This window comes from Cervus canadensis, chromosome 20, assembly GCF_019320065.1.
Source record: "Cervus canadensis isolate Bull #8, Minnesota chromosome 20, ASM1932006v1, whole genome shotgun sequence".
Lineage (NCBI taxonomy): Eukaryota > Metazoa > Chordata > Mammalia > Artiodactyla > Cervidae > Cervus > Cervus canadensis.
Window position 1 is genome coordinate 14,030,132 of NC_057405.1, and position 27,539 is coordinate 14,057,670.

Here is a 27,539-nt window from a genome sequence, read left to right on the forward strand (position 1 = left end):
CTTGGAAGCAAAGTTATGACCAACCTAGACAGGATATTAAAAAGCAGAGTCATTACTTTCCCAAGGAAGGTCCGTCTAGTCAAGGCTATGATTTTTCCAGTAGTCATGTGTGGTTGTGAGAGTTGGAGTATCAAGAAAGCTGAGCACCGAAGAATTGATGCTTTTGAACTGCGGTGTTGGAGAAGACTCTTGAGGGTCCCTTGGACTGCAAGGAGACCCAACCAGTCCATCCTAAAGGAAATCAGTCCTGAATATTCTTTGGAGGGACTGATGCTGAAGCTGAAATTCCAATACTTTGGCCACTTGATGTGAAAAACTGACTCATTGGTAAAGACCCTGATCCTGGGAAAGATTGAGGGCAGGAGGAGAAGGGGATGACAGAGAATGAGAGATTTGGATGGCATCACTGACTCAGTGGTCATGGGTTTGAGTAAACTCCGGGAGTTGGTGATGGAGAGGGATGCCTGGCATCCTGCAGTCCATGGGGTCTCAAAGAGTCGGACATGACTGAGCAATTGAACTGAACTGAACGGAACTCCATATCACGGTAACATTGGCTAACTCCTTCCAGAACTCAGTAAGAATGCTTAATAGTTTTTAAAAACCAGAGATTAGAAGGAGGTATCCCAACATCAAACAGCCAAACAACAGAAAAGCTACCTGCTCAGAAAGATATAATTAGTAATGCAGTAATGCATCAGAGCTAAAGCCGCATTACAACAGATGAATGTTACTGTGTAAAAGAAACTTTGACATTAAATAGAGATTGAAAACAATGCACCAAAAAGAATAAAATACCCGGGAATTATATTTGAGTTTTGGTGCAGTTAGGTTATGTCTTCAATCTGCTGATGTTAATGGGAATTAAATTGGTTGCTCTAGGAGTTACATACATACCAGAAAACAGTGACAAATTCTTGCTCTTGTGGAGTTTATATTCTATTTAGTTTTGTGTATGCTATCAGTAGAGTCTTGTCACGGGGTGCTATGGATTAAGGATGTTAATCACTCTTACATACTGAAAAATATGTAATCCTCCAAGAACTTTTTGCTTAGTCTCATTTGCCTCTGGTTTTCTTTTATGTTTGAATAAAAGCAAACAAAATATTATAGAATGAAGTGCCTTGTTGGGATATGGTTCATTGCAGTGTGAAAATAAATAAAGGTAAGATCCATATTATAGGAGAATTAGTCACCTTCTTTTCACCCAGATCCTGTTTTATGGTAACATTCTCATTAAAATGCATTCCAAGCACCAGCAGCTTACAGCATGTGATTCCACAGTTGTAAGGTGTAATGATTTGGCAACAAGTGGTTGGTGCTCTTTGTTCATTTAAGAAACTGTTGTTGGGTACCCATCATGTGCTGGAGGATACAGTTGTGTTCGAGACAAAATCCCTGTCCTGGAGCTTCCAAGTAGAATGTAAGGTGATAGAGACTGTCTGGTTTTGTTTGGTGGCCAGGGCCATCTCAAAGAATTGGGCTGATCAGGGCAGGTCTGTGTGTGGAGGTGACCCAAGAGAAGCAGTGTGCTTGGACACATGTAGTGGCCAGCCTTTTGAAGATTGTGGGTTCCTGGGTAAGGGAAGAACATTCCTAGTAGAGAAATAGCAAATGAAAAGTATACATTAATTTAAGTGGTTGTTAGTTAATCCTTTTGTCAGATTAAAGTAATCCAATGTTAATAAGTAGTTCTACAGTTGACTTGAACAGTGTGATTTAGGGATGTCAGCCTTCAGCATTGCCTTCCATATCAGAGGTTCCTTGCTGTCCACAGTTCCTCCGTATCTGCGATTTCAAGTACAGAGATTCAGCCAAACATGGGTCATGTGATACTGAGCATTTACAGTTGAAAAAAAAGTTGTGAATAAGTGGACTCCCACAGTTCAAACCTATATTATTCAAGGATCAATTATAGTATCTCCTTGCGTTGTGATTATAGGAATACCTTAATATTTAGTTTTTCAGCCAAGTTGAGTCTGTAATTAGTGGATTATGTAAATAAACTGTAAGACAGTGATTTCCAAACAGCCAAGGAGCAGATTCTGAAGCAACTGAATATTCCCCAGTACCCATTTAACACTCCAGTTTGTATTAATGGTGTTTACCTGGCTACTCTTTAAGTTTTCTGGAGTTGGCTGGGTTGGTGGCCAAGTGCCTCTTCTCTGTGCTTCTTAGAATTATGGAGTGGCGCTAATTCAACTGAAAAATTGTTATGTACATTTTGATATTTTCCTTAATTTCATAATACATGTTGCCTGGTAGTTTAAAAATAAACAAAAACAAAAACCTTTGGTACATTTTTTTGCCCTTATATCCTATACTTAGGTACATATTTGGATATTCATGAAATCAGATACTTAGGTATTTATGATATTAGGTTTTCATATTTTCTGATTAGGTTTCCTTTTAAAAAACTTAATTAATTAATTAATTTGACTATGCTGGGTCTTATTGTGGCACATGGAATCTATTTCCTTCACCAGGAAACAAACCTGGGCCCCTACATGGGGAGCATGAGTTTTAGCCACTGGACCACCAGGAAAGTCCCATCTGATTAGGTTTCTATTTTCCGTATTTCATGCATATGATCTGTAATTAACATGATGGAGTATCTCTTTTTCTCTGTGCTTGGTAGAAATCTGAAAGAGTCTCTTGTCAGGTTCCTTAACAGTTGAATTTCAGTGTTAGCCACATATCATCGTTTATATTTATTCTTCAGTATAGTTGCCTTGCCCCGTTCTTTTTGTCTGTTGACAACAAACTCCTGGAAGGAATTTCGGTGCTCTCGCCCCGTCTCTCTCCTCCACATTCCGATTTCGCTCTCATCAGCTGCTCTGGGTTGCAAGCAGTGTCACTGCCAGATGTGATTTTTGGTTCACCATTCTTGGTTATTCTCTCACCTTCCTGTCTTCCTCTCCGTTTCTTCTGATTCTCCTCTTCATCTTCTTGACCTCTAGGCGCTGGAGTATTTCAGGGTTCAGATTTTAAGCATCTTCTCTCTTTCTACTCACTTTTACAGTGATGTTGTATAATTTTATGAATTGAAAAGTGAAAATGAAAGTGAAGGGTGCTCAGTTGTGTCCAACTCTTTGTGACCTCATGGACCCTGCCAGGCTCCTCTGTCCATGGAATTCTCCAGGCCAGAATACTGGAGTGGGTAGCCATTCCCTTTTCCAGGTGATCTTCCCAACCCAGGGATTGAACCCAGGTCTCCCTCATTGCAGGTGGATTCTTTACCCTCTGAGTCACTGGGGAAGCCCTAATTTTATGACTTACAACACGCTTTATAATTCAGCTCTTAAATATATATACTCCAGACTCCTGTATTTACTTCTTTGGCTGTCTGTTAGGCATTTTAAGCTTAATGTCTAACACTGAACTCGTGGTACCTGCTTCCCCACCTCCCAGTTGTCCTTGTACCACTTTATGCCTACAGTCTCCCTCATTCTAGAAATGTGAACTTCTTTTGAGTTGCTTAACAAAAAAACATTGAAGTCATTTTTGTTTCTTTGATGTTCTGTATTCACTTGATCAGCAGATCCTGTTGGCATTGTTTTCAGAATATATCCAGACCCTGGTATCTCATACACTCATTGCACTTTCTTCACTGCCACTGTGGTTTTAGTCACTACCATTTCTCATCTGGATTATTACATTAGCCTGGAAGTGGTTTCCCTGCTTCTGCCTCTGAGGATTCTGTCCCATATGTTCTCAAAAGAGCATCTAGAGTAATCTTGGAGAGTCAGATCCTATCACCCTTTTATTCACAGTGCTCTGGTCACTTTCCATTTCACACAAAGGAAAAAACTAAAGTTCTCCTGGCCTATGAGACTGAGCCTAGCTTGCCCCTGTACCTTTCTATTTTTACCTGCTCTTCTCCCTGGTTTTGCTAATCTGGCCACGTAGACTTGCCCCCATTCTTCTGTTCTTCCACCATCCTGGGCATGCTCCTGCCTCAGAGTCTAGGTACTTGATGTGCCTTCTAACTAGAAAGCTACTCCCTCAACTTGTTCTGTTTTGCTGAAAGTTCACCTTGGCATTGCCATCCCCAGGCTTTTTCTGGCCTGAGCTGTGAGCTTTCTCCTGGCCTGGAAGGTCTTGCGCAGGAGACAACCAGTACCAGTATCCCCGGCTCTCCCTGGCCTCTCAGTTTAAAATTATAGGCCACTGTTTGTTCCCTTCTTTGTACTCCCTATTATTCTTCCCTTTTGTTTATACGCTATATATCTTTTTATTTGTCTCATTCTAGTTAAAAGGAAGTTTCATGGCAACAGTTTTTAAAATTTTTTCTGTTTTATGGAAAACATCAAAGCAGTGAGACTAGTATAATAAATGAACCCTCATCTACCTACCTGTTACTTATACAGTTAGTTAATAGTTCTTCTTTTTCCATTTAAACCCCACTCACTTCTCCTTCAGTACAGTTCAGTCACTCAGTCTTGTCCAACTCTTTTTGACCCTATGGACTGCAGCACGCCAGGCTTCAGTCCTCCTTCAGTTCAGTTCAGTCGCTCAGTCGTGTCCGTCTCTTTGATACCCCATGAATCGCAGCATGCCAGGCCTCCCTGTCCATCACCAACTCCCGGAGTTTACTCAAACTCATGTTCATCGAGTCGGTGGTAGCATCCAGCCATCTCATCCCCTGTCGTCCCCTTCTTCTCCTGCCCCCAGTCCCTCCCAGCATCAGGGTCTTTTCCAATGAGTCAACTCTTCACATGAGGTGGCCAGAGTATTGGAGTTTCAGCTTCAGCATCAGTCCTTCCAATGAACACCCAGGATTGATCTCCTTTAGGATGGACTGGTTGGATCTCCTTGCAGTCCAAGGGACTCTCAAGAGTCTTCTCCAACACCACAGTTCAAAAGCGTCAATTTTTTGGCGCTCAGCTTTCTTCACAGTCCAACTCTCACATCCATACATGACCACTGGAAAAACCTTAGCCTTGACCAGATGGACCTTTGTTGACAAAGTAATGTCTCAGCTTTTTCATATGCTGTCTAGGTGGGTCATAACGTTCCTTCCAAGGAGTAAGCGTCTTTTAATTTCATGGCTGCAGTCACCATCTGCAGTGATTTTGGAGCCCCCCAAAATAAAGTCAGCCACTGTTTCCACTATTTCCACTGTTTCCCATCTATTTCCCATGAGGTGATGGGACCAGATGCCATGGTCTTATTTTTCTGAATGTTAAGCTTTAAGCCAACTTTTTCACTCTACTCTTTCACTTTCATCAAGAGGCTTTTTAGTTCCTCTTCACTTTCTGCCATAAGGGTGGTGTCATCTGCACATCTGAGGTTGTTGATATTTCTCCCGGCAATCTTGATTCCACCTTGTGCTTCTTCCAGCCCAACGTTTCTCATGATGTACTCTGCATGTAAGTTAAATAAGCAGGGTGACAATATACAGCCTTGACATACTCCTTTTCCTATTTGGAACTTACCTCCCCTCAACCAAGATTATTTTGAAGAAGAGCTCAGAAATCATATAATTTCATTTGTAAATATTTCAGTATGTATCTCTAAAATAAAAGATTTATTTAAAAAAATAGTATCATTATTATCCTATCTAAAATAGATACCTTTTAATATTTCCAAGTATGTAGTCAGTGTTCATTTATTTACCCAATTCCCACACATTTTTCTTTTTACGGTTTGAATTAGAATTGAAATAGGTCAATATATTCATATGTTCATTTGGTTGCTTATCAGTCTGTGTAAACGCTTATCCCCCTTACTAGTACTAAATGGCCTCCCAGCTGACTCAGTGGTAAAGAATCCTCCTGCCAGTGCAGGAAGTGCAGGATAAATGGGTTCAATCTCTGGTTCAGGATGTTCCCCTGGAGAAGGAAATGCAACTCACTCCAGTGTTCTTGCCTGGGAAATCCTATGTACAGACGAGCCTGGAGGGCTATCGCCCATAGGGTCTCAAGGAGTCAGACAGAACTGAGCGACTGAGCATGTACACACGTTTCTATTTCTAACTCCTTCTTCACATTTAGTGAAGAAACCAGGTTGTTTGTCTTGAGAGAATTCTGTATCATTGGTATCTGGAATAATCTATGCCAGCATGTGACGCATAGTAGGTGCTCAGTATTTTTGAATGAATTACTATAAAGGTACATAATTTATGGTATTTTAGGATGAAATTAAAATGCTCAGATTTAGGGAATGATTACCATCTCACTTTTATAATAACGTGATAGAATCATTTTGGCAATAAGAGAAATTATTTTGACAGTTGGGGAGGGGTCACGGTGAAGGGTACTTAGGGCTACAGAAAATGGTTTGAAAAATATAGTATCTGCTAAGATATTATAATGGCTACTCTCTTATGTTTTCAGTCAAGCGTGCAGTCAAGCACTTGTTAGAATAGTTTTTACAGTAGCCTTTCAGTGGAGGGAGATAATACCTACATTTTCTCAGTGAATTGAGGTTCACTGGGGGAAGCAGAAGGAAAGTGAGCATTAATGTTTTTCTTCATAAATTTTATAGAATTAGGCACAACTCTTTAAAATCAGGTACATGTATAACTTTAAAAAGGAAAAATTTTAAAAGTGGCGCCAGTGATTGTGTATTTTTTGGGGAAATTCTTTTTGACAAAGTGTTTTTAATATGAGATGGATTAGAAAGTATGAATAAGAAGAAGGAGAAAGCTGCTTCCTGAAATAACTATCATTGCATTTTGGTGTATGTTTTATTGGTATGTGTGTGAGAACATAAAGTTCGGGAAGCAGTTTTACCATGTGCACTTCTTTCCCTCATAACATGCCTTTAACATATTGAAGGCTCTAAAGATTTGCAGTGAAGAAACTGTTTTAACTTCATTTAACCTAGTGTCTTTTAGATTTGTTTGATAGAAACTCTCTTTCTGTGAAATATTAATCAGTTTTTCCCAAAGTATGAATTGTTTGACAAAAGTCGAAATACTTGTGCATGTTTAAACATAAGACTTTAGAATATGTTAAATTTCAACAGAAAGGATGGATAATTTAATCCTGTTGGAATAACTGAAGACAGTATTCTGAAGAAAAATTAACTTAGATTATGAGATAATACTAAAATAAGTTAAACGAGGGGGAAAATACTTCCATTAAATAGGTAATGAAGGTATTACAAAGAGTTTGTATAAGTTCTTGAGGAAAAAACGCATTAAGACCAGCCTAGAAGAGAAGGCCGAGCTAAAAAAAACACAGAAAGGCAGTATGTATGTCAGGCTTATAGTAACTGTGTTTCTTTTAAAAATCTGCAACTCAGTGCTAGCAAGTTCTTAATTGAGACTTAATATGAAACTTTTTGCACTGTAAATTGTTTATACTCTATCAAAAGTCATGTGATGAGATTGAAAAATAGTAGAATATGTAAATTTGCCTTCTGTGACTCAGTAAACTTGTGTTTTAAAATTTATCGTAAAGAAGAAATTTTAGAGGGAAAAAGATAGTAGCATTATTTGTATTTTTAAAATTAGAAACATACCAATATTTAAAATGATAAATTCACCCCCAAATGACTCATTGTACATGTAACACACAAATTGATGATGTGTATAATGACGTGGACTCTCTTTGGAAGGAATGTGTGAATCATCCATAAAGGAAACACTTTCTGAAGGGAGGCCCTTAGAGGCTGGGTGGTAGTCTGCTGCTGTGTTAGAGGAGAAACCTGAGGGGGCTCTGTTAAGAGGATGTATCTGTGGAACATTTTATGTTACTTCAGATCACGAACTCTGAAATAGATAAGTAACCTTTATTGTCATGACTTTGCAAAGAGACCATGCTCTTTCGGTTTTTCTCAAGTCTGATAATTAGGGCCAAGTTTCATAATAGAGGAGATAATATCCTAAGAAGCAGTGGAGTTTGGCCTTTGTACTGCCAGCGTGAGTTGAATTAAGGCTTGTCAGATGTGAAGTCTCTGCAGTACTGTGGTTCTCCCTTCTGTATGGTGTAAAGTGACTTAAACTTATGCCAGTTTTGAGAAATTTAATAAATTTTACCTTAACAAGGGAACATTTCACCTAGAGATGGGCATAATAACGGACAGAAACAGTAGAGACCTAGTCGACACTGAAGATCAATAAGAGATGGAAGGAATACACAGAAGAACTGTACAAAAAAGATATTAATGAACTGGCTAACTACGGTGGTGTGATTCTGGAGTGTGAAGTCAAGTGAGCCTCAGGGATCACTGCTGTGAAGCTAGTGGATGCAATGGAATTCTAGTTCAGTTCAGTCGCTTAGTCGTGTCCGACTCTTTGTGACCCTCTGGGCTGCGGCATGCCAGGCCTCCCTCTCCATCACCAACTCCCGGAGCTTACTGAAACTCAGGTCCATTGAGTCGGTGATGCCATCCAACCATCTCATCCTCTGTAGTCCCCTTCTCCTCCTGCCCCCAATCTTTCCCAACATCAGAGTCTCTTCCAGTGAGTCAGTTCTTTGCAGCTGGCCAACATATTGGAGTTTCAGCTTCAGCAAGTCCTTCCAATGAATATTCAGGACTGATTTCCTTTAGGATGGACTGGTTGGATATCCTTGCAGTCCAAGAGACTCTCAAGAGGCTTCTCCAACACCACTGTTCAAAAGCATCAATTCTTTGGTGCTCAGCTTTCTTTATAGTCCAGCTCTCACATCCATACATGACTACTGGAAAAACTGCAGCTTTGACTAGATGGATCTTTGTTGACAAAGTAATGTCTCTGCTTTTTAATATCCTGTCTAAGTTGGTCATAACTTTGCTTCCAAGGAGTAAGCATCTTTTAATTTCATGGCTGCAGTCACCATCTGCAGTGATTTTGGAGCCCCCCAAAATAAAGTCTGTCACTGTTTCCATTTTTCCCCATCTATTTAGTTCTTCGCTTTCTACCATAAGGGTGGTGTCATCTGCATATCTGCGGTTATTGATATTTCTCTCAGCAGTCTTGATTCCAGCTTATGCTTTATCCACCCCAACATTTCCCATAATATACTCTGCATATAAGTTAAATAAGCAGGGTGACAATATACAGCCTTGACATAGTCCTTTCCCAATTTGGAACCACTCTGTTGTTGCATGTCCAGTTGTAACTGTTGCTTCTTGACCTCCATACAGATTTCTCAGGAGGCAGGTAAAGTGGTCTGGTATTCCCATCTCCTAAAGAATTTTCCACAGTTTGTTGTGATCCAGACAGTCAAAGGCTTTGGCATAGTCAATAAAGGAGAAGTAGATGTTTTTCTGGAACTCTCTTGCTTTTTTGATGATCCAGCGGGTGTTGGCCATTTGATCCTCTGGTTCCTCTGCCTTTTCTAAATCCAGCTTGAACATATGGAAGTTCACGGTTCACATACTGTTGAAGCCTGGCTTGGAGAATTCTGAGCATTACTTTGCTAGCCTGAGATGAGTGCAATTATGTGGTAGTTTGAGCATTCTTTGGCATTGCCTTTCTTTGGGATTGGAATGAAAACTGAACTTTTCCAGTTGTAGGAATTCCAGTAGAGCTATTCAAAATCCTAAAGGATGATGCTGTCAAATTGTTGCATTCAACATGTCAGCAAATTTGGAAGACCCAGCAGTGGCCACAGGACTGGAAAAGGTCAGTCCTCATCCCAATTCCCAAGAAGGGTAGTACTAAAGAATGTTCATACCATCGGATAGTTGCACTCATCTCCTACACTAGTAAGATCATGCTTAAAATCTTGCACGCTAGGCTTAAGCATTACCTGAATCAAGAACTTGGAGACGTCCGAGTTGGGTTTAGAAAAGTCAGAGGATCCAGAGACAAATTGCCAATATTCCGTGGATCATAGAGAAAGCAAAGGAATTCCAGAAAAAGCATCTACCTCTGTTTCATAGACCACGTTAAAGCCTTTGACTGTGTGGACCATACAAATTGTGGAAAGCTCTTAAAGAGATGGGAATACCAGACCATCTTACTTGTCTCCTGAGAAACCTGTATTTGGGTCAAGAAACAGAACCATGTATAGAGCAACAGATTGGTTCAGGATTGAGAAAGGAATATGACAGAGCTGTCTGCTGTCACCCTGTTTATTTAACCTATATGCTGAGCACATCATGAGAAATGCCGGGCTGGATGAGTTACAAGCTGAAATCAAGGTAGGCAGGAGAAACATCAGCAACCTCAGATATGTGAATGATACCACTGTAATGGCAGAAAGCGAAGAGGAACTAAAGAGCCTCTTGATAAGGGTGAAGGAGGAGAGTGAAAGAGCTGGCTTAAAACTAAATATTAAGAAAACTAAGATCATGGCATCCAGTCCCATTACTTCATGGCAAATAGGAGAAAACGTGGAAGGTAGTGACAGATTTCCTCTTCTTCAGCTCTAATATCACTGCAAATGGTGACTGTAGCCATGAAATCAGAAGATTATTGCTTCTTGGCAGGAAAGCTATGACAGATCTACAAAGTGTGTTGAAAAGCTGAGATGTGACTGCTGACAAAGGTCCATATAGTCACCTATGGTCTTCCCAGTGATTACTTACGGTTGTGAGAGCTGGACCATAAAGGAGGCAGAGTGTCAAAAGAATTGATGTCTTCGAGCTGTGGTGCTGCAGAAGACTCCTTAATGTCCCTTTTACAGCAAGGAGATCAAACCAATCAAAATATTAAGGGAGATCAACTCTGAATACTGGTTGGAAGGACTGCCACTGAAGCCTGAAGCTCCAGTATTTTGGCCACCCGATGTGAATAGCCGATTCATTGGAAAAGTCTCTGATGCTGGGAAAGATTGAGTGCAGAAGGAGAAGAGGGCATCAGAGAATGAGATGGCTGGATGTCATCACTGATGCAGTGAACAGGAACTTGGGCAAACTTCGGGAGTTTCTTCCTGGCCTGCTACAGTCCTTGGGGTCGCAAACAGTGGAACATGACTGGGTGACTGAACAACAACAGCAGGAATTAGTGTCAGGAGGATTTCATGGAGGCGTGACTCAGCAGATTTAATGAGGGCTGTTTGTAGGTGAGGATGGGAAGAATTTCAGTGATCTGAATTCAGGCTTAGGGAGATTTTGAGTATGATTATAGGCTTTATGCCAGAATTTCAAAATAAGAATGACTGAAGTATGGGAGGGAGGAAAGTCATATTGTTTTCCTACATTATGCATGGCTGTCCACTGCCTCATACAGAATTCAGGTCATTGCTATTTTTTTGATAACCCCAGATTCCTTAATTTTTTGATAACCCCAGATTCCTTTTTTAGTGGATATATTGAGAACTTTAGAAACATTGATTATCAAATACTGAATCTTGGTTTGCCTTTGGCAATGGGAGGGGCAGACGTTGGAGGTCTCTGAGAATAAATAGAGATGTGAAAAGAGTACAGATTCTACTTTCTACGTTACTGCTTTCTATTCATTTTCTTAGTGGAAGCTGTTGGACTGAACTTTCCAAAACTTAAATATCTAATTGGATGGGTTTTACAAGAGATTGTTCGTTCTGTACTCTGATTTACTTTGATCAGACATGGATTAGAAGAAAGAAATTTCAGGTATATTTTTTTTTTTTTTCAGGTATATTTTTAATGGAATATTTGTTCTAGGGGGAGTTGAGGGGAAAAAGAATACATAAATTGTGATGGTGGGGTCCATGATAGGGGAGACTGAACCAAAGTCCACAGTTTCTAGGTGCCAGGTTCTGTTCTAAGCCCTGCACTCACACTGACATAATCATCACAGTGCACTGCTGACCACTAGCATGATTTCTGCTTCATAGAGCAGCTTGAGGCACAGCGAGGTTAAGCAGGTGCATTGGTTTTGGGGGGCCTACTGCTTGAGAGCCGTGGAAATGTTGGAGACAACCTAGAACTTGATTTTTTTTTGCTTCCCCGTGTTATGGAGAGACCAGTGTGATTGGAGCACTGTGAGTCAGTGGTTGAGAAGTCAGGAAAGTAGGTGGGGGCTGCTCTTCGATGGATCGCGGAGGCCCTGGCTGGGATTTTGAAAATGTATCTCAAGTGTGTGAACATACATTTGTATTGGTAAGGGTTTGGAGGATAGAAGAATGGTAACATGATATAACTTTATATTTTGGAAGAATCTAAGATATAGTTATGGCGTCTGGAAAACAAACTGTGAGTATGAGTGTGTGTGTGTGGCAGGTGGCTGTGGAGGATCCTAGGACACTAGGGGACTTGATGGGAGATGATGGTGGTGTGGGGAGAAGGTGAGTTGTGGGAGTGGTCAGTGGTGATCAGACAGGTGATGTGTTTTATAGATAGAGCTAGCTAGCAGGTTGAGCTGACCCTTGAATATGGGATATGAGGAGAGAGGCGCTGGGGATAGTTCTAGAGCTTTAGCATTGAGCAGCTGGGTTCCATTACTGGGACCGTCTTAGGACAGTTTTACTGAGGGGAGGGGAAATGGGTAGAATCAATGTTTCTTTTCTATGTTAACCTTGAGATACCTGTTTGACAACCTAGTAGATATGTCAGATCACACTCTTAGGAGGTCATATGTGAGCTTGGGGCTGGGGAGGATAACTTTGGGAGTCAAACGAGTATATATGGACTGGATAAAATCATTTAGGGAGGAGTGAGTGCACATAAAATGCACTTTATGTGCATAGAGTGCACATAAAGTGCTTTTAAGTCCTTTGGTGTGTGATATCTGCAAGAAGAGATCTATAAAGCATGTTGAGAAGTAGTCAGGGAGGAGTGTGTGATGTTCAGAAATTAAGTGAGAAAAAGGGGCTCAGGATGGGGAGAGGGGTCAACTGTAGCTGCCAGGAAAGGGAATAAGGTAAAATCTAATAATTGACCTCTGGATTTGTCTTTGCTAAACCTATGATCCTGCTGTGCAGTATAGCCCTAAAATTCAGATTGCCTTTTTATAATCCTGCCAATGAGCGCTGTTAATCAGGTTTTAATCACTTTTCTCCTGTTTTTTGAATTATTACTTTCTCTCCTGATTACAATACAAAATGCATGTTTGTTATAGAAAATATACAGTGATTTAAACCCCACTTCCCCAATTCCTTACCCCACCATACCACCAGATAGTCACAGATAACCTTCCTTCCTTCATCCATTTCTTCATACATGTATGCATATAATGTTTAACTTTTGCTTTTTAAAGTAAACATGATAGAACTAATTATCTAATGTTAAAGATTCTCTGAGAATGTGTATGAATGTGTGGCAGCATCCATCATGGTGGAGTAACCTTCTAACAGAACTCCCCATGTTTCCCCCAGTTATATCTTAAATGAGTCATGATGAATTTTCCTAAGATAAATTCTTCTCTAAGCCTTTAGTACATATAGCATAGTGATAAAAAACATGGACTCTGTTTTTGAGAGTAATCCATGCATATAGCAGGAAGTGTGGAAAATAGGGAAAAAATATTTTACAGAGTAATTGTTGTTATAATTTTCATCCATTTCTTGCTAATCTTTTTTGGTTTTTTTTGGTTTGTCTAAATGTGCATGTACAACATTTCATTTGTCTATTACTAACAAGGATCACACTATGTTTTCTAGCCAGCATTTTTTCATAATTTATTCTCTCTTCTATACTTAATATAATATTTTGGTTGAAGTATATAAGGAGTTTCATAATTCTGTTTTGTTGTCAAATTGCTCTTCAAAAGGATTGTACCATTTGAAAGTATATTTATAAAGAATTTTGTTCTCTTTAAATTTTTAGGATAGACCACTTTCTTGTTGAACTCTTAAATGAAGTTCTACTTGGATACAAAGATGAGGACTAGATAACTTCTTGAGGTTCCTTCTAACCCCTAGGATGAAGATAATAACTAACATTTGTGTAGTGCTCTAAAGTTACAAAGTGAGTTCTCATACATCATCTCACTTGATCCTCACAACAGCCCTGTGAGGTAGGTAGGACAGGTATTGTTGTTCTCGTTTTAGAGATAAACTGGTAGAGAGGTTAAGGATTTTGTCAGGTTTTATTTAAGTGTTTTAGCAGGAACTTGAATCCAGGCCATAAGACTGCAATAATCACATTCTTTTCACAAGATATTATACAACTGCACATTTAGAATTGCTATAATATCAGCTAGTAAAATGACATTTGTTCGGTACAGAAATAAACCTGTTGATAATATGAATACAGTGTCTTCCATTCCTTTTCCATGCTTCCTCCCCTGCCATTAAATGAATGACTCTTTTGATTAGGGGAAGGTAACTTAATTATATAGTTACATTAAACATCTACTGTTTTCCCCAACTTGTGGGGGGAGGGGGAAGTTACATTGTGTTTATCATTCTGTGTGTGTGTGTGTTTGTGTGCGCATGCACTTGATGTAACTCAAAAGTATATCTCCATTACTTAGTCTCACACATGTAGCATAGAAGTCTTCAAGGAATAGATTACAGCTAGAACTTGAATCTTTTGGTTCTAGCATGATCCTAGAATCACAAGCTTTTCAGGGTATTTACTCTTTTTTGTACTTCTTTAACCAAAATTGGGATTATTTAAGTACTCCAGGTGTAGCTGCGTACGATGTTCACAGAGGTACAGGAAGTGATAAGTGAGAGTGTGTGACAGTGGAGGGCAAACCAAGAAGAATCACAGCCAGTCTTCTTTTGACCAGTTGCCTCGTAAGGTAGAAGTTTGTAAACTGAACTGGGAGCTTGTTAGTGGCATTATCCCATTTTAGGAAGCTGTCTCACAGTGTTTTCTGTACTGCCTTTAAACACTTAACATCACCAATATTTAAAAAAAAATTTGTTTTGTTTTTTTTTTTCCCCTAGTTGTTGGTCTTGACGATATTATGGATGAAGGAGTTGTTAAAGAAAGTGGCAATGATACCATTGATGACGAAGAACTGATTTTACCTAACAGGAATTTGAGGGACAAAGTAGAAGAAAATTCAGTGAGATCACCAAGAAAATCACCTCGTTTAATGGCACAAGGTAACTCTACCAAAGAGAACTAGCTAGAAAATCAAATGTAGGGACAGATGTAATAGAGGTAAACTTGCTGAGCAGTGATAGTATTTTCTTGGTCGTTTGCTAACCTGAGGCATTTTGATAATCAGTTTTGAGATTATGTCAATCTGCTGGTACGATTTTTTAAAAGTTCTTGTTGAAATTACACATGATTCAGAGAGTTGACTAGTCCTATGAGTTTCTAGTACTTGCCATCCTACTACTTTTTTCCCTTTTCTCAGAGGAAACTTTGATTTTATTAATTATTGTTACTTTTTTGGTATTCCATGTCTCTTAAGTAACACATGTATGTTGCTACTTCTTGATTATTCTGATGATTGTATTTATTGATTTCCCATTCCAGATGGTGAATTTAGCACTCTTTTCTCCTCTTGTTGCCCCATGAAACAAAAGTATATTTTCTTATCTTTCTAATAGATAATTTCATAAGATCAGTAGTAATTACTTATGTTATTATGAGTCAGTATGCTGTTAGTGATGATCCTTTTAATAAACTGTTCTATACAACTTTGTCTTTCTGATTTAATAATTGATCATTTGCTTATTAGTTTACACGTTTGCAGACACAGCTTTTAATGTACATATCAGTAATTACACCCCAACTACTCTGCCAGTGGTCTGAATATTTTCTGAATATATTTGTGCATATCAGGCATTCTGTCATTTTCGTCTTGTTGAGGGAAGCATCTTTGGGGACCTTCTGATCTGCTTCTGTGTGCGGTGCTGTGTTAGCCCTGTGTAAGCTAGAGATGTGGCTCTTGTCCACAGAGCTCCCTTTACTAGTCTTCTGAGTATTCTGTTCTGTATTGCAGTTCCTATTTACTTTTCTTTGGTTTAGCTCCTTCGTTGTGGTGACACACCTCTTCTAGTAGTTTTGTGAGGAAAAGGAGTATGTATATATATATTTTCAAACCTTGTATGTTTGCAAATGTATTTATAATTTAGTCTCACTTTGGAATCATGGTCTGATTAAACATAGAATTCAAGGTTGCAAATTGTTTTTCCTCAGAAACTTGAAAGTGATGCTCTATTTTCAGTCTGGGAAAATCCCTTGAATTATTTCACAGATTATTTTCCCCTTTATTTTCTCAGCCCTTGTTTCCTGGAACTCCTATCATTCAAGTATTAGATAGTAGGGATTGGCTCTTCTGTTTTCTTCACTTATCCACCTCTATCTTCTTCCTCTTCTTACTGAATTTTTCTCATGTTTATCCATCAACTTTTTCATCAAATTCTGAATGTTGTTTTTTTGTTTTGGGTATAATGCTTTTTGTAGCATTTTGGCCTTGTTTCACGCATGTGGTATCTTATGTTGTCTTTCATAAAGTACTTAACGATGTTTTAAACTTTTTAAAATTTCTTTTCCTTTTTCTTTTTTTTTTTTGCTTCTGTCTTTCATGTTAAGAGACTTTCCTAAAATGTCTGATTATTGGTAGCTTGCTCAGTGTTTAATGTTTTGTCAACTGTGAGCATTCTTTATGGTAATCTGGCTGTGTTACTTTTTGGAAGGATCCCTGATGTTAGAATTTAGGCTTGTTAGATTACTAGCATACATGGAAATCCTTTAGGGAAGGTGATGGGGGCATGTCAGCTTTCAGCACATAGAGATTCACATAATCTTAAAAATTTCAGTGTACTTTACTGCCGCTCTTATTTGTGCTCAGTGTTCCTTAGTCTTGAAACTGTTTTTATACTCCTTAAAGAGTAAGCCTCTGGTCTTAGATAAGAAATTGGGAAGAGCAGTTGCCCAATAGATGGAGCAGAGGAGAGGGAGCTTGAGGTCCAACTGCTTCTTAAACAGCTTAGCTTTCAACTCCTCGTGTGAACTGCCTGTCTTCCTCCCTGCTTTAGGATCATCCGGGGTCACCAGTTTCTAAACCTTTGGAGATGCCAGTGGTGTTGGTTTGGCCAGCACTGCCAGTTAGTGTTCATCTTGGGGGGATTTTCTGCATCAGTGTTTGATCATCTGTTGTTTGGCTTTCTAAATCGTCCCTGTTTTCTCTTATTCTTCCTTTCCTTTTAGATTTGTAGCTTTTGGATAGTTTTGATGTGGGATTTAAGAAGTGAATTAACTGAGATGTATATATTTACTTATCTTTTCCTCACTTTTTTTTTAATCAGTTATTTGGTAGATATTTGTGACTTTGAGAAATGAAAGAATAGAATGAACATCACAGACAAATAATGATAAGTGTTTGGCCTATGTAGTCCGGCTTTAAACTAAGGCAGTTTATAGTTAGAGGAGATAGTTAAATTATCCTTTGCTAATTAATCAATTACTATTGGAAAATAGCTTTTTGTTTAAATTCCTTCACAGTTGAATGTGCTGTTCATTTATTGACCACTTAGATAATGGGTTTTAAAAGTTTTTCATTTATTTCAAGGCAAATAAATATAGTAGAGTTATAAATTATTACAGACTGCCTTCAAAACTTTAAAAATCATCAAAAATATGATAACAAATCATAAAAATTTTAGTTATTTAAAAATGTTCATGTATCTGAGCTTGAGTGGTTCATAATCCAGTAAGTAATTTTTTAAAGTTGTTGGGTACCTACCTGAAGACTAGATACTGTACCAAGTCTTGGGGGTATTAGGAAGGGTCTTTAAGGTTAGGGTGACCATATAATTTATAATCCAAATGGGGACACTTGAGTGTGGTGACTGCAGGCGTTTCCTAGGGATGTTCGAGACGGAGGAGGACGTGTAACGCCTTCTGTAAGACAGTCACAGCTCAGGGTCAGTGATACGTGGCAAATTAGGAGAATCTTCTAAATATCAGTGCATTGTAGGGTTTTGCGTTAAAAAGGAAGGAGGCTTTTTTAAATTGGTGACTTTTAGTTTTCACACAGAATTGATCCAAAGGTATTGATATGCGTAGGCTTGGATATATTATAGCTCCTTATTTTGTATTTCAGTTTGTGGGTTGTTTTTCTGCTTAGTGAATTGTTGTATTTTTTTCTTAGTGAATTATTTAGCTTTCTTTCCAATTTGTTTTCACTTTGTGTTTCTGTTTTCCTTGGAGGATGTATCCAGTAAATTATTTTCATACTTTCCTCATTTTTCCTTCTGAGATATTTTCTTGGTTTCAATCTTTTTAAATATAATTTCTTTTTTTGGTTGATCTGTGTCTAGTACTTCAGTGTTTATTTGACTTCTTGGAATATTTAAACTAGTCGAGGAATAGATTGAATGCTAAAATGGAGATACAATGGAAGTACATTTATAAGGGCATTAGACTTCTTTTGAGACTGTAATGAAACTCATACAGATCCTATTGTGATAGATGGTTTAGTTCAGATTTAATTGGCACTTGAATTTGTTTGGTTTTATATATTTAAAGGTATTTAATATTTAAACTGTATGATAACCTTGTTTGAGGTGGGTAGTAATATAAAGGATCTTAATCAATTTTAGTCCCAGCTTATTTTTATAAAAAGGAAACTTGATAAAAATATTTGTCTTATTGTAAAGTATAATATCAGTCTGAATTTTATAGAGGTTTTTTTCCTGCCTCAGAGTTGATAGAACTTTGATAAGTATAAAATTTAACATATCTAAAATATGGTCCATTACGAGTAGATATTTAGTACATTTTCATTGAAATGGGAAAAAAAATTTATAGCTCAGAATAAATTGCACTGAAATAAAAACACATGGCAACATAACTAAGTTATTTTTATTTATTTTTTTCCTTTGTGATAGAACAAGTAAGAAATTTGCGACAAAGCACTATTGCCAAGCGTTCAAATGCAGCACCTTTAAATAGCACAAAAAAGGCATCTGGGAAGACTGTGTCTGCCCCTAAAGTAGGCGTGAAACAACCAGAAAGGTGTCAGATTAAAGAAGAAGCTGGTACATCACCGAAACCCGAACACCAAAAAGAGAGCAGAAGGAGCAGCCGACACAGCGGACAGGTTGAAGCAGCAGTTTCATCTTGTCTTGAAATGAAGGATGAAGCTGGATTAGATTCTGAGCAGAAGTGTAATAATCAGGGAGAAGCAAACGTGCCATCTCATGAGTTAAATTGTCCACTCCTTTCAGAGACTTGTATTAATATTGAAGAAAAGAAAAGTGAAACTCTGGAGTGTAAAATCAAGTCTGTTAGCCCATTATTTAAGTTTTCAGATAAAGAAGAAAATGAACGGAATGATTCCATTTCAGGTAAAATGAATGAGACTATTGTTGAAGAAATGAAGGCAGAAGAAGTTGAACAAAAATCAAAGGAGACAGTTAAATTACCCCACGAAGATGACAATGTCATTAAGGAACCTGCATCTTCTGATGCTTTCTCTGGCAGTGCTGCTTGTACAAACCCAAACAAGACAGAAAAGAACTTTGTCAGTTTGTCTGGTTCTGTGGATAAAGTAAATGAATGTGGTTTGGAATTGGAAGATAGCATGGAAGTTTCTGATAAAGCTAAGAACTCCCCTCTGTTTCAAAGAAATGAAATAGAAATGGCTTATTGTAAAGGCACAGAGTCTAATGATAAGCAGTTGGAGGGCACCAGATTTAATAAATCAAACTTGGAGATGGTTAATACTTTTGAACCAGAAAGTAATATTTTAGAAGATGCTATTTGTGATGCACCTGACCAAAATTCAGAACAGTTGAATGTTGTTGAAGGTATTAAAATGGAATTTCATGAAACAGCAACCCTTCAGGATGATAGAGATAGCCAGTCCAGTAGTGTTTCTTCCTTAGAATCAAAAAACATAAAATCTAAACACACAAAACCTGTAATTCATCCCAAGCAAACCTTGACCACGGATACTCCGAAAAAAGTTGCTACAGCAAAGCATGAATTAATGCATAACAAAACTAAAGCTAATGTCAAAAGTGTGAAGCGGAATGCTGATGAATCAGAATTTAAGCAGAATTTTCATAGGCCAGTCAAAGTGAGAAAAAAACAAGTTGATAAGGATTTGAAGATTCAGAGTTGCATTTCTGGGGTTAAATCTGTGAAAAATCAAGCTCATTCTATGTTCAAAAAAACATCACAGGATCAAAATTTAGTACAGATTTCCAAACCCTTAGCTCATTCTATGAGTGATAAACCTCATGGTCTCCCTAGTTGCTCTAAAGAACCTCACCATCCTGTACAAACTGGACACTCATTTCAGTCCAGCCAGAAACAGTGCCATAAGCCCCAGCAGCCGACTCTAGCCGGGAGAACCAACAGTCATGTGAAGGAAGAGCTGGAGCATGCAGGTGGTGGAGAACACTTAAAGGAAGAGGATAAATTGAAATTAAAAAAACCTGAGAAGAACCTACAACCCCGCCAAAGAAGAAGCAGCAAAAGTTTTTCTTTGGATGAGCCACCGTTGTTCATTCCAGACAACATAGCTACTGTAAAAAGGGAAGGCTTAGATCATTGCTCTTCATTCGAATGCAAATATATCTGGACTCCCAGCAAGCAGTGTGGGTTTTGCAAAAAACCACATGGCAACAGGTGTGTGTGTGTGTGTATGTGTATGTGATATGTATATTACAGAGAAATTGCCATTTTTAAGAGTGAGATTAGTGTGAGAACTTTTTATAGAAAGATTATTTAATATGCAAAGACTTCTGCCAAAAAAAAAAAAAAACCCCTCCTCAGTCCTGGAAGATAGAAAGATGGAGCCACTGAGTACATCAGTATTCTAGAACACTGTAAAATACATAAGTCTGACCAAAAACTGGTATATATGGAATTGTTTTGTCATTGTAATCAGTTAGAGACTGTAACTTAGTCATTGCATCTTAAAAAAAAAAAAAAAATTTTTTTTTTATAGTGCTTTGGGCCTGTAAGTTATATATTATTTTGTTTGGCTTGAGAAGAACTAGTAATAAAATGTGAAGGGCATAGTGGAAAATTTTTATATATATACACATGCACACTTTTGTTTGTTTATTTTTAATGAAGCAATTACTCTTAATACTGCTACTTTATAACTGTCAAACTTGACTTTAGAATGAAATTTGATAACTAAAACAACTGTTAAATTACCCAGGGGAGTTTTGTATGTAACATGGGATGGAGTGAAACATTTATTTTGTTTGTTGCTATTTTAGTGGTTTGGATCTCCTGTGAATTCTCCTCTTTTAGGAGGTGCTTTTATAGCGCTGCCCTTGGCATTCTTTCTATAGGACTCAGTGTTATCCTTAGTTTTATGACACTGCCATGCTCTCTGCTCCCCCTCTGCTCCCCTGTATTTTTTATTTGCTAACTTTTTCAGAAAAAGAGAACAAGAGATGAAGTGGAGTTTTCAGCTACAAAATTATCCTGTTCAAGTGTTGCAATTGCTGTTGGAACTTCTAACAACATTGATATAATAAAAGAACATTGTAACTTGTACATTGTAATATTATCCTTACTCATGAAAGTGAATGTTAGTATGAAAATGAAACTCTTTAGGGAGGGACAGTTTAGTGCAGTGTGCTGTAATACATTATTTGGTGTGGAAGGTGGTCGTTGGGAGTTGCTGGGGCTATTCTGTAAAAAATAACTTTTATGTCAAGTTTCTTCATTTGTGATTCACCCTGTAGCCTGTTTTTAGTGTCAGCGGTTACTTTATAACAGCATATTCCCAGTTTTTAAAACTTCTGACTTATTTGAATATAGTGCTACATTTGCCCTCACTTTTGTCCTCTTTATGTTTTGTTGTTTGCTTGTTTAAAGTTCCTTATTAAAATATTCTAAAGTGGGCCTAAGAGAATTAAGGGCTGGATGGTCCTTGTGTCTTTTAAGGAAGACCTTGTTTCTTTGCAAGCGTCTTCTAAAAACAATCACACTGATGTGTTGTCAGAATAACCAATAGAAACCTTAAAGTGAATGAGTTTCTGAAATGAAACTTTGGCCTAGAGTTGGAAGCCATGGTATAAAGTAGCTTTTCTGAGACAACTTCTGTTATGATGGCCTGGTCCTCAGGAGTTTGCCCAGGCTTTTGAATGAAGACTGTCACTTCACCAACATCAGTTATTTTCCTAAAATGAAGATTTAGTGTTAAGTCCCATTCTTTTACCTAAAGCTGCCTTTTGGGTCTATCCTATAAAACCTAGAGTTTCTTTACCTCCATCTGGAAAATGACCTAATATTCTAATATTAGATGTGTAGGGATTTTGAGTTTACCCTATGTAACTGAAATGAATATTATAACATTGGAAACTATCAATTTTGGAAGCAGCATTTCTCATTACTTCAATTATGTGAATAAAGAAGCCTAAGTTATTGATTGTTTTTTTCTTTACATGTTATAATTAGCCTTCACTACTACTTTGATGCATTCTGGTTGTATACACTGAGGTTACTCAAAAAAAAATGCAACTGCCGTGCAGCATGTAATTTTCCTAGTTTAATCCATGTGTAAGTATATGAATTTATTAGGAAGGACATATGTGGGAATAATTTTCATCCATTTCTTTGATCTCATGCACTAGCTACATTCATTGAAAACTATTTGTTAATGTGACCTTTTTTTTTAGCACTTGTGACATATTTATTCCTATAAAGGTTATTTTATTACTTCAGCATTTTACATATAATGCAACTTAGGTTATGTTCCTGTTTATGCTTCCGTTTGGAAATAATATTTTTAAACACAGATTTGTTCATGGCATGGCCAAATGTAATATTTGACCTTAAGAAACTTCTGTACATGTCCTAAAGGCAGTAGGCATCGACTGCCTTACTGTTTACACTTCATCCTGTTTTGGCTACCATTTATTTTCTGGATTCTCCTTACAGCTAAGGCATATTCGTTATTGTAAAAACCAGACTATTTAATCCTTTTTTTAAAAGTCACCTTTGAACTTCTTTTAAACATAAGCTAGTTGGCATTTTGAAAGGAGGAAATTACTCAGTCTTTTCATAATACGTATGTTGTAGTTTCTAGTATTCCCTCCTTCTCCAGGTGACATTTGCATCTTCAGTTTGTATTACGCTTTCTTGTCCAGTTTTAAAAGATTAGTTCATTGGATGAAATTTAGAAACAAAAAAGTCTCCTTAGCATAACTGAGTCATATCTTTAAGCAAGAAACCTTTTTCTTAAAAGGAAATTTTCTCTTTAGTGATTCTGGTTTTTCTCAGGAGTTTACAAGTTTGATAAATACTTTTCTCTGCAGATTAGATTGTTAGCGACAACAACAATGATTTAGTGTTTATGTGGAAATCATTTTATCCTAGGGAAGAGTGAGTACATGTACATTCATAGTAATACAGTCTCAATTGTTACTTTTATACTTAGAACTTGATGGCTCATTTTTTATAAAATAGCCCTGGTAGTGAGTTTGTGACTTTTTAAAAACAGAATTCTCAATGTTGCCTTTGTGGTTTGCTGTGAAGAAACATGAAAATTTTCTAAGAATATGTTTTAATTTGTGCCAAAAAACATTAGAATTAGGATTACATTTTAAATTGTTTAAATTTTAGTAGGATTTAAAATTTTGTGTATGAACATATAACAGTGGTAGAACACAACAAATGTTTCTAAACTTTTCCATTTAACTGATTTCATGCTGACTTGGTCCAATTAATTCAGAGCTAAACTTCTCATGTTGTTTTTGGTGAAATATTTAACACCCGGGTTATAGTCTTTTCTTTGAGTGATTTTGCCTGTTGGTAATGAGAATTTCAAGGGCAGAGCAGAAAATGGGAGAGGGAGAATATGTTAGCTATTTGATCCATACTCCATCTCCTTTTTTAAGCCATGAGGAATATCATGAAAAGGGAAGAGAGTGCATCTTCTCTTTTTTGAAAAGCCATTTAAAAATACATATATGGTTAATAAAACTGTGTAATACTGTTAATTATTTTGAAATTTTTTTAAATTCTCCAGTTTCATTTTCAAGTCAATTACATTTTACCCTAGGATGTGGTAATAATTTTCATCAGTGTACTTTTTTAGTTTTTCAGAATTATATTTAAGTGTATTACTTACATAAAATATAAACCATTAAGATTACATCTGTGGTTGGCACTATAGTTTTGAGATTTGTTTTTCAGAGCTTCTCAAGTTTGAGGAGATATTTCCAGAATAAACTTGGGGTATGGTGATACAGTGAATACATTCTGCATCATAAAGTGACTCTTCCCTGGTCAAATAAAGATTTGAAATTTCCTAATATGTGCTTTATAATATGTTAGTTAGGTTTGGATTTGGGACAAAAGCACAGCCATCGTCATAGTTGAAACTATTCCAGGCTCGCTTTGAAGAAATTGGTAATATAGCTGTGATGGGGAACACATTAGCTTTCCTTTGGTATTTCAAAAGAATCAACCTCAATAGTTATTTTCAAGAAATGGGAGTTCTTACAACTGTACAGTCTGAAATAGAAGAACTTTTTTAAACTTTGTATTTTTCTGTTTGCTATATGATCTATATCATTGAAACATGCTATAGACCTATCTAAAATCTTCCATACCTAGAAACTATTTCTATCTTGCAGACAAATACCACATTGTTAGAAAATTTTCTCACTAGGGCTATGAATCCAAAATATTCTGTTTTTTTACTTATTTTTACTTAAGGCATGAGTTTTTTGTGTTTTTTTTTTTTTTAATTTGTATTTTTCAGTGAATTTTTTCAGTGAATCTTAATGAGCGGTGGAAGAAATGGTGACTTAACCCTAAAAAGCTAGCATAAGCATTACCACTTCAAGAACGGTGAATTACAGACATGAAAGAAGTTTACTTAGTGCACAGCAGTGGTTGGTCCACAATATAGACAAGGGCACATGAGGCGGAAGAGTGGAGTGGTCTGCAGTCAGGGACTTGATTTCAAGACATCCTGCAAGATTTGAAACTCTGTTCTGAGTTTTATAGTCTCTGTGTGAAAATAGGACTTCTGATGTATTTAGAGAGAGTTGGCTATATCACTCAGTATATTACCTTCAGCATCTTACTGGACAGTAGGTTTTTAAAAGTTTTACACTGGTGTCTGTCGCCACCAGCTGCTTTATTTTACCATTTCAGTTTTTACTCGTGGATTATGGTTTAATATGCGAGTATATTGTGTTTGTAATGTCTGTAATTATGTTTGTAGGACTTTTGTAAATAGGCATTTGATCTAATATAACCTCTTCTATAATTAAGTGCAGTAACAAAGTTTTGTCATTGGTGGTGGTGGCACTATTCTTACCAAAATCAGCCCAAAGTTTTTAGATCATTAAAGAATGTATTTAAATTCTCCTACATCTTTCAGATATACCATGAATTACTAACCTGAAGAAGAAAAAAAGAAAATGTTAAACATAATTAAGTGAGCTTTTATCATTTTCTTAACAGTGGGTTGAAAAGTATGTGAAAAAGATAATTTCACCCTCAAATTGCTGTTAATGCATCTGTTTTGCTATTTTATTCTAAAATAATTCCAGATATTCTAAGTTAGAAAAACAAACTTTTTAGAGTGGTAAATATGCCCTTAGACTTTAATTGGCCAGTGAAATTATTTCTTAGATAAAATGCAGTAAAGGGGAAATATAAAGAGATTGTTTAGCAATTAAAGAAAACTCAGCCTGAATAGTAATATCTTCATATTGATACACTATTGGCCATTATTTGGGGAAACAAGTTTATTATTTAAAGTACAAGGTCAAGTAGTAAGCTCACACTCAAAAGTACATAAGTTCTTAAGCTAAATAAGTGTGACATGATGAACCAGAATATTTTGAGCTCTAAGAATAGTTATGTAGTTAAGGTGGTTAATAAGGAACAGTCAGTGAGGCTCCATTAAACTAGTTTTTGAGTTGCATTTTTGTTGCGTCTGGTTTTTCTTTTTGTCATTTAAATTAGTTGGCTAAGTGACTCCAATTTTATGTATAAATTCAGGTCTATGTGGTAAATGTAACTTGGATAGGTTGAATGTCAAAGCTTATCACCCTTCTCAGTGGAGAAATACCCTTATTCTATATGTTAATTATTCCATACAGTGTGCAGACAGACCAGTTGCCCTTTGTTTATATGTGCCCCCCCGCACCCTCCCCACTCCCCGCCAGTATTTTCTCACTTATATTAGAGGGGGAATACTGATTTTTTTTAAAAGTTTCATTTTCCTAAAATATTCTTTTCTTGGAGAATTTTGACAATATTGAACTGATAGAACGTGTAAGGACAGAAAACATGCACAGTACCACAATACAAAAAGTTCAGTTTAGGCCCACTTGGCATTGGTTTTTAAGAAAATGTATCAAATCAGAGTGTTCTTTTTTCTCTCCAGGTTTATGGTTGGCTGTGGGAGATGTGATGACTGGTTTCATGGTGATTGTGTTGGGTTAAGTCTTTCTCAAGCACAGCAAATGGGAGAGGAAGACAAAGAATATGTGTGTGTAAAATGTTGTGCTGAAGAAGATAAAAAGACTGAAATAGCTGATCCAGATATTTTGGGAAACCAGGCTAAAGTTGAAATCCATAGTGAAGATAAAGCAATGGAATATGAAAAGCTTGGGTTACCAAAGCACACTACAGCAAATGACAAAACCAAGTATGTAGATGATACAGTGAAACACAAGGTCAAAATTTTAAAACGGGTGAGCTCATTATGCATTCTTTTTATTTAAGAACTTGTGTGGACTGACTGAGAATTTGAAATTTTTTAGATTTCAGTGTTGTAGTGTACATTTGCACATTTATTTTTCCACAAAAATGGTTTACTTAAAATGTTTTGTTAGTTTTGGTGAAACTGGTTAGTGACATCTTTGAAATATGCAGACTTATTCCTTAAGTCTTTGTCTAGTCTCTAGTTTGGTATTTGGATTTTCAGGGATAGAATGTGTATGTGATCTTTTGGGGCTAGAGATAAATTGTGCTTGTTGAGAAGTTTTTCTAAAATGCTGTTCAGTCCATAAATATCTGTGAATCCTTAAAACCACATTTAGAATTATTATTTTCAAGTGCAAGAGTTCTCTCTGAGGAAATGTAATCTTAATTTCTTTTGATTTTTGTTCCCAGTATTTGCTTGGAAGCCTTACTTCATAATTCCTCCCTTATAATGTGGTGTCTTAAAAAGTTAGTTTCCCCTCATCTTTCATTTTCAACTACTGTATTTTCTAAATAGAAATTTTAAGATATTTAGTCAGTTACAGGAGAAGTGTATAAAGGACACTTTATCTAATTAAGTTTATCTAATTAAACTTTATCTAATTAAGTTTTATTTTCATTGTCTACCTTTTTTTTACTATGATTTTTTTTAATCATTGGTTATTCTTGTAGGTAGCTCTAGGGAGGAAACACTGGTAACAAACATATATGGATGGTCAAATATAATAATTCCAAGATACAGTGAACACAAGTTATAGAGTTGAAAGGAACCTTGGAAATCTTTTAGTCTGACCATTCAGATTGAAGAACATAAGCATGTTTTCTCTAAAACTTTGTTATTTACAAATACAGTTCTTCCAGAACCACCTTATGTGACAAATCTGTATTAAGTTCCAGTTTGCCAAATCCTTGTGGCATCCAACATTTTCTGTCTGCCAAGACTTTCTGAGAATTAGATTATGTCCTTCTAATATTTGCTGTTTTTTTCTGTTGATTTGATTAGCACCAAAGTAATCGATAATATAGAACTGAGAGTGCTGTCGCAAACAGTTTATAACAAGCCTTTGGGAAGGTTCTTTTAATGTTTAATCATCATTTCTTGGGTACAGTTTCTTGGCCACTCAGAAATA

The 27,539-nt window shown here is 36.9% G+C and overlaps 1 protein-coding gene across 11 annotated transcripts in view; it reads left to right on the forward strand.

Moving 5' to 3' along the window:
• PHF3 (PHD finger protein 3) overlaps nt 1–27,539 on the forward strand; it is a 171,676-nt gene that overhangs the window by 42,529 nt on the left and 101,608 nt on the right. For 8 of the 11 annotated variants that reach the window (XM_043439440.1, XM_043439441.1, XM_043439445.1 and 5 more), the window contains 3 exons: nt 14,697–14,858; nt 18,600–20,346; nt 26,090–26,399. In XM_043439440.1, coding sequence (XP_043295375.1) covers nt 14,697–14,858; nt 18,600–20,346; nt 26,090–26,399 — 2,219 coding nt within the window. Of the gene's footprint in view, nt 1–13,626; nt 13,817–14,696; nt 14,859–18,599; nt 20,347–26,089; nt 26,400–27,539 lie in introns of those variants that run through there. The other 3 variants (XM_043439439.1, XM_043439436.1, XM_043439446.1) reach the window with 3 other exon arrangements.